Source organism: Melanotaenia boesemani, chromosome 5, assembly GCF_017639745.1.
Source record: "Melanotaenia boesemani isolate fMelBoe1 chromosome 5, fMelBoe1.pri, whole genome shotgun sequence".
Taxonomy (NCBI): Eukaryota; Metazoa; Chordata; class Actinopteri; order Atheriniformes; family Melanotaeniidae; genus Melanotaenia; species Melanotaenia boesemani.
Window position 1 is genome coordinate 36076047 of NC_055686.1, and position 8279 is coordinate 36084325.

General features: G+C 39.4%; 1 protein-coding gene across 1 annotated transcript; it reads right to left on the reverse strand.

The window, feature by feature from the left end:
• Positions 1–240: 240 nt before the first annotated feature.
• Positions 241–6830, reverse strand: LOC121639337. The gene is made up of 7 exons (XM_041984499.1): positions 6705–6830; positions 6504–6612; positions 6349–6429; positions 5730–6131; positions 5483–5587; positions 5244–5357; positions 241–263 (listed from the first exon to the last, which is right to left on the reverse strand). The coding sequence occupies exons 1-7, from the start codon at positions 6774–6776 to the stop codon at positions 241–243; spliced, it is 906 nt and encodes a 301-aa protein (XP_041840433.1). The 5' UTR covers positions 6777–6830.
• Positions 6831–8279: the final 1449 nt, after the last annotated feature.

Here is an 8279-nt window from a genome sequence, read left to right on the forward strand (position 1 = left end):
GGCTACGTTCATTTACAACAACTAGCCAAACGTAATTTTATTTTTAAAGTCAGCGCCTTTTTTGTTGTTTGGCCCTCCAGTGTATTAACTAGAATTACTAGGCGATATAAAATTAAAGTTATAAGAGCAAACGTTTAACAGCAATAACAACAACTAGCCAAAAGTATCTATTTTTCTTTTTTTAAAAGTTAGCTAGCTTGCTAGCATAACAGCTATGTAAATATGACGTTTTTAGAAGGTTTAAGGTCTCTCGCAGGTGAAACCTAGAGATGGAAAAGAGAGACAGATATGACAGATGTACATTGATGATTCCAAGCCGATTTTGAAATGTCATTATCACACTTTACATATTTAATTTCCCAATCAGTACATATTGTCCTAAAGAGAAAGTGTGTATTGAAATTATTGAGTAATATATTATTTTAAAATTGCCCTATGCCAAAAATCAAGCATAAAATTTTTCTGAGAGCTTTAGGTCCTCTGACAGGTCAAAGTGATCATTAGATCACTTAAAATTGTGACACTGTGTGCTGCAAAATAATTATTTTCTTAATAATGTAAAATATTTATCATCCTGTCCAAAACACTGTGTTAAGTAAAAGATGTAAAAACTTAAGAAGGGTGAAATCCTTTCCAAAAGCAATAAAGTCAAGATTTGATGGATGACAAAAGTTTCAGCAACATCTGACGCTGGACTGACAATTGTCATGTACTCATTAATTCTATAACAAGCATTAATTCTTAATTCAGACCTCTTCTATGCTTATCTTCCTCTACGAGACTATCACGACTATAGTTTGCATGTGTTGACTTGATAAAACTGATTAGTATAGCACTTTGCTTTGAAAACCATGATGTTGGGTACTGTGTTGATAAGATTTTATAAAACATATGACCCTGACCTGTGTCAACAAAATATAAGTGGGTAAAAGACATCCTTATCCTCATGACAGTTCTTTTTGCACAACTACTCATTCAATGCTGAATGTTGCACAGCTTATGTAGCACGCTGCACATTATGTACATAGATTACTTTACTTACTTATATTTTACCTATAGTTTATATTATGTTTACTCTTTTGCATGCTCTTCTTAATTTAGTCTTTCTATATACTTTGAATATTTATGGCATTCGGTGTGGACGGCAAAGTAAGAATTTCACTGTACAGGGAAACCTGTTTCCTTACTGTGCATGTGACAATAAACGCTTTGAATCTTTGAATCTTATCCCCTGATAACATGTTTGCTTTTCTTATTCCTATTTGTGGTTCTTTCCCCAGATGCCTACACAAAAAGAGTGTGTGATATGCCATAGTGCAATTGGGGTGGCCAGCAAGACCTGCCAGCACTGTGGTGGCAAGCAGCCATATAAGGACAGGCTGGAGAGACAGAAGCAGAAAATAACAGAGGACTGGAAAGAACGGCAGAAAAAAAACTGCAGCATCAACAAAGTCTACGATGCAACTAATTTATTGGTAAGATTTTTTTTCTTTCAGATTGTTATAAAATACTAAATAAAAAAATATCTGATATTGGCATACACATTGCTATATTGCTGTTGCTCCACTGACCCTTTCAGCATTCTAACATTTGCTTTTTGACGTACGTTCATTGTGCATGAAATCCTGAGTTCCCAATGTATGTAATACGTTGTAAGCTACATTATATTTCTGTAATACCACATTTGATTTCAGTGAAAAGAAAATCACTAAGTGAACAAAGCATATAAAGATTTTGCACACCCTGTACTAATAAAGCATGCATTTTTAAGCAAATTAGGATATTTTCAGTTTTGCATTCGTCAGTGTGCACACTTTGGTTTTAAACTCCACAGACCCCTGGTTTTAGGTTTGTTTAATGCTGTTTTATTATTTTAACTGAATCAACATGTACATGTACCACAAGAATGGTAAATGGACTGTACTTACGTAGCGCCTTTCTACTCGTGTGAGCACTCTAAGTGCTTTACACTACTTGTCCCACACGTTAACACAGTCAGACATTTATGGGGAGGAGGAGCTTACCCATCAGGGTATGATATATCAGGGAAGGATTCATTCACTTTCATACAGAGACTGACACCAGGATACAGAAGCACATGGACTGTTGGAGACGGGAATCAAACCACCAACCGTCTGATTGGTGGTTGACCTGCTCTACTACTCAGACACAGCCACCCAAGCAAAGGGCAAAGTGGGACTATTGCGCCATTATTCTCTATGAATGGCACAGTTCCTAAATGGGAGGGTGGGGGAGGGTGATTGTTCTTCTTCCTCTGTCCTGCCACCAGAACCAACCGAACCAGTACGCTGTGGGTGTCCCTTTTTGTGTAAAAGGTTGAGCTGCCATGTTGCTTTATGTTTACTTTAGATTTATGTTATAAATCCATGAGGTTATTATAAAGGTCAGCTCTATTTGTCATTAGAAAAGAGCAGAGGAGCAGCAGAATCAATTGTTGTGGTGCAGAGAAATGCACCACACATTGAAGTGGCACTCTGATGATCATACCTAGTTCAGTGTAAATAGGTAAAGGCGATGTGAAGAGGTAGCTTAGTTGCTTGCTGTGTTATTACATGATCTCTGTGTAAAAAGGAGCTCCCTTGTTTCAAAACAGCATGTACTGAAAACAGTGAGAGCAGAGAGGGGAGAGATGAATAAGATAATTTTTTAGACAAAGAAAATCAGAAATAGTCTTTGTATGCAAAGTAATACACCACACAAATTTGACCACAGTTGACTATACAACATTCATCTGACTTAACATGTTTCTAATTTTCAGTCTTAAAAATTTGTGTCAACTTTGTTCCAGCTCCACAAATGGGAGCTTTTAGAGAGGCATCCCGTCCTCCTCCTCGCCAGGAGAACCTCCAGTGGCTTTGTAGCAGAGTGCCTTTGTCCTTGGCCATTGGACACAGAGGATGCAAGGGATGCACTTGTCACAATAAAGAAGATTTATGAGAGTCTTCTCAATGGTAATGTACACAAATGTTCATGTCATATTTACACTCAATCCACAGTGAATTCAGGATGAATTTAAAAAGAAGAAATACACACATTTGTTCATATCAAAGTAAAGTTAATATTTCGCCTTTCAACTGTGTCCACGCTGACTAATTGAACATCTACTCTTGATTTATCCCATTGTGGCAAAATGCCTCTTTCAATGGTAGCTACAAGTTTTTCTCTAAACACATGGCAGGTACCGCTAACCTTTTCTGTCCTCAGATAAGATCCCAAGACAAAGGACATGAATTTAGGTTGTGGTGCATGAACATTTTTACTGCATGATCAAAACCAAGGAGCAACATCACTCAAGGCACAATGTCTCCAGCACTCTGAATCATTCTCATACATTCATGTGAATAGTTTAGGGTAAAATTGTAATATCATATTGTAAATATTTCTTCATCATATCTTAGTTGGCATCTTTTACTCTGTGCTCAACAAACATCATGCACTTTTTGCATCTCTCCTTTGCACTCTGGTAGGTTTGCAGCAGTAGTGTGTTACTGGTACTGCTATCCCTTGTTTTAATGATATTTAGTCATACAAACTTAAAGTGAAACTGTTCAACACAGTAGCAGTAACAGAGTCACAGCACAAAGTAGCAGATGTCACACTTTAATTTTATTAGATACAATACATACAATACATGTATGTAAGTCAGATGACTTGGAGTGACAAGACAATGTTGGAGGAATTAAAGTCAAAGTGAAAAACAAAAAAGAAGTTGGTGCACTATGTGTTGCCTGTAGATGTCCACATAATGGCACTTTGGCTGCTCCGTCTTGTTCCTTTGCTCCCATACTGCGAGATGCATTTTTCACAAATTATTAGGTAAGTTCTAACGCCTTTATTAAAAAAGGTAGGAACATTATCTCACTGTGGCATCCCTATTCTCTGACAGTGTCTGACAGAGGCATGGCTCAGCCCAGAAACAAGGATATAGTGAACAAAGGGGCCTTTAAGACTTGCTGACTGTCCCTTCTATTTAAAACTACAAAAAGCGGAGTGCTGAACAATTGTGTCTGTGCCTCTGTCTGTCTCTCTGTTGTATTTATCTGCACTTCCTCTGGTCCTGCAGATACAACAGAGGGAGGAAACAGTACAACTCAGGGGACTCAAGGCCTCTACATACTCCGCGAGAAGCAAGAAATTTGTTCTTGTTCTCGAGGCTGCAAAACCGAGAAAAAAGTTCTTGTTCGGCAGGGCATGTCATACTCCGCAAGAAGCAGCGCGAGACGAGGCGGGGATTACTGCGGGGGGGCTCGTCTGTGTCTCTCTGTGCAACGAGCCGGTTGACCCGCTTATTTTTTATTTTACATGAAAATTGTTCGGTGACAGTGCAGGACTGTGCACGCGGCAGTATCCGTGTCTTTATGTACCGTGTGTTGGAAACGTTTTTTTACTTTCTCTCAGCCTCGATCAGCTGTTTGTGAAAGCTGTTCACATGTCCGACCAATCACGCAACACTTCTCTGAGCCCCTCGAGAACAAAGTTTGGCCAGCTCGATGTGGCAAGAACTGTCCTCATTCACGTCCGGACCCCCCGCCAGCGAGAACAAAGTTCTCGCTTCTCGTGGAGTATGTAGAGGCCTTCAGTCCCCATTAGATTAGCACTTGGTGAATGCAGATCTCTGGGAAGGCCAAATATTCACTGTGTATTATCTACATCCATATCATTGCTTGTTCTTGTGAAACTTTTTCCTGTATGTCCCTAGTGGAGATTTGCAGACATTTAACATTAAGGTGTGAGTAAGAATATGATTTAAATGAAGCAACAAATCAAACTGTCAATTATTTCTTTGTGCATCTTCAATAGACTTTTGAAAGTAGAGCCTTTGATATATGTATGTGTTTTTTTTTTGCAACTGCTTAAGCCAATATTCACAAAAATTCATGTTTGTTCTTCCCAAAAGTGACGGTGACAACCAGGACGATGGAGACTCCAGCACAGACCAGTGATGGTCCTGCTACAGGCAGCTCCTTTACCCCACCCGTGTCCACCCCACCTGTGTCCATCCCGCCTGTGTCCACCCCCTGTGCTCCTCCTGTGTTCAACCTGCCTGTGTCCACCCTGCCTGTGTCCATCCCGCCTGTGTCCACCCCCTGTGCTCCTCCTGTGTCCACCCCGCCTGTGTCCACCCTGCCTGTGTCCATCCCGCCTGTGTCCACCCCCTGTGCTCCTCCTGTGTCCACCCCGCCTGTGTCCACCCTGCCTGTGTCCATCCCGCCTGTGTCCACCCCCTGTTGCTGTTGCTGGCCAGTATCGGCTACTAATCAGGTCACTGATCCCTGGGGTCCACTTGCAGGAGCAATGTGGGCAATACACAGCAGGCAGACAAAGATTGTATGGACCTGAAAAAAAAAAAAACAACATATACCGTTTCAAAAGTATCCTTACAAAACAGGACAAAGTGATAATAGTAAGCCATCATCGGCCTGTGATGGTATCCAGAGAGTAGAGGGAAGTGTCAACATACCATTGATAGTCACCAAGACAGTCTGCTTTCCTGGAGAGATGGTATACTCTTGGTCTGGGCCACAGGAGCAGATTTGTGTTGGTGGAAGAATCGGCAGCATACATACTATAGTTAAGAAAATGTCAGAAAAAAATACCAGTATTCAAATAAAAAATGTTAACAGTTACAGAAAACTTCAGACATGGGTCATATTATACCACTGTATATGCAGTAGATTTTATGGACTAATACATTTTTTTAAACACACCTTGTTCAACCAGTTCACAATGACCGCTTTCATCCATCTTCACTAAGGATGTGGGAGGAATGTGTTTATAAAAATGGTCAATCATGACTTCTCTGTCATGAAATACATTTTTTTTGTGGACAATTGAGTCACATCCTGCGCAGAGAAACTGAACTCCTGAGGGAACACAGTCCAAGCACCTGACCACAGCCTTGACTGTTTTGCACTTTTGACAGCAATGCTGGGGAACTCTTTCTGCGGCCAGCATACAACTCAGGAGCTCTGGCACTGCAGCCTTGAATTTTCTCTCTGTGGTCAGCTGCCTCTTGGTCCACACAGACATGCTGGTTGTCTCCTCAACTTCTGCTGATGCAGGGACGGTGACCGAACTCAGCAGGTCTCTCAGTGTTTGAAGATGGTTATCTAAATTGATAGAGTATAAAAAAATGTAAAAAGGACAGCCATAAGAATATTTTTTAATAAAACAAAAAAAATCTATATCGCTTTTTCACAGCTATTGCATTATATACATGGCTGCTACAGTACATACAATATTCAGATGCCTATAAGTACTTAATGTTTTCCAAACTAGAAGATTAAGTTTGACTCTATTTGAGCTGACAGAATTCAATATGCATACCAAGATTTGTGACCTCTTGAGGAACTTCATCCATCTGCGAGGTCTCAACTTCTGGCACCTCCATAGTGCGCCTGTGTTTAACTACAACGATGAAAGAAACGTTAATACTGACCAACAGTATCAACTTATAATCAGAACTATAATATTTTGCTGACCAGATCGATTCTTTCTGATGAATTTTGGTACTATGTACCCATTATGGTCCCTCGTCCTCCAGGAAACATTGGAGCCTCCGGTTCCCTTCTGTTTCCTTTTCTTTGATGGCTAAAAGTAAGAAAGAAAAAAAAGTGTGCACAAAATTTTTTTCAGAGAAAATTTGGTAAGATCACAGAGAAAAATATCTAAAAAAATCTTACCTTTTTGGCTTCCAACTCATCTGCCAACGCTTTCCCCTCCTCAAGCCACTGTCTGAAGTTCTCAGATGCCATTTTGAGACAGACAAAGGGAAGGAGAAATAAAAAAAAGAAGGATGAAAAAAGTCAAAGTAGAAAGATATAGAGGGAAAGACAGAAACACGACCACAAAAAGCAAAAGCTAAGAGAGAAAGAGAAACTAGTAGAAGAAATGAAAAACTGGTTCTTAGAAGAACCGTTGGATTGCACAGAAATTGACTGATGTTCAAAAGACCTGAAAAACAGAAACAACATCAAACAAAACAGGTGAACTAGGATTAGTTGTGCAACTACTACTGTCTTCTGTTTGTTGCCACTGAAATGAACATTTAGCTAAATGCAAAGTGAATAACCACAAACAAGTCTACGGGGATTAAGTTGTGCATACAAAGGTAAAAGAAAAGTAGATTAATTAAACAAGAGTCTGTATCAACTGGTTATGGACTGTCAAAGACTGATCCTTGACCACTGATGGGGTTCTGACATGTTAGCCATTAAATCAGCAATAACAATTAACATGGACCTGATTCTGAACTGTAAATCCAGCTAGTGCTGCACCTGCAATTTTCTTTCACATTTTCGACCCTTATTGAAGGGATGGGTTTATAGAATTTAAGTCAGACACAAAATGGTCAAAATACAGTTTGAATACAGGACAACATTGTTTACTGCGGACAGAAATGGCAATACAGCTTACAGAATCTGCTTGGTCATAGAATTTAGTTTAACCCCATTGACAAAAAGTTATCTCTCTTTAACACTTATAAAGTCTATATCGCCTTCTGCTAATAATGGCTCGGTAAAACAGTAACGTCAGTGTGTTATTGGTCAAGATAATTATGTTTTGAGCTACGCACCTTCAGATTTGCATGTTATTTGAGGTGGACCGGTCATTAAGCTAACTAGCTCGAACATTAGCTTGTGAGCTAACATTATCATCTTATTGGTAAAATCCTGTCTTTTCTATTATTCACAACTGATCAGCAACTGAAACATCAAATTAAACAAACTCGGATACGTAAGAGTTACAAGTAATAGCTTACTTTAATATAAAATATCAGCAGAGCTATACCTGATATTAAGTCAGGACACTTTAGTTAGCTAAAAACTAGCCGCTTCCGCTAACCTCCTGGACTCACATAAACGCGATCAATGAGTCATTAATTTTTATGGATTTAGCCATTTTATCACATATTATACCGTGTAGAAACCATTTTTCTTAGACAGATGAAAGTAATATCAAGTAAAACTCCTTTAAATATAAACGTGTCGGACTTACCAATGCTACAACGTTCAATCAGGAAATGATGAAATTGGTGATGAAGGTCAAGGTTCATTTGGTGACGTCTTTCCTGAGACACAAGCCTGCCGATATTTACTCGACCGCTAGAGGTCGCTAAACTTTAAAACGTAAAAGGTGGTCGTAATTCGGCGCTGGTACAAACGACCTATGTGGTCGTTTTTCGGAGGAGGACAGTCTCAAAAAAAGAAGAACTTCCTTATATTAACTGCATATTTTAAGTATAACGTATTTATGAA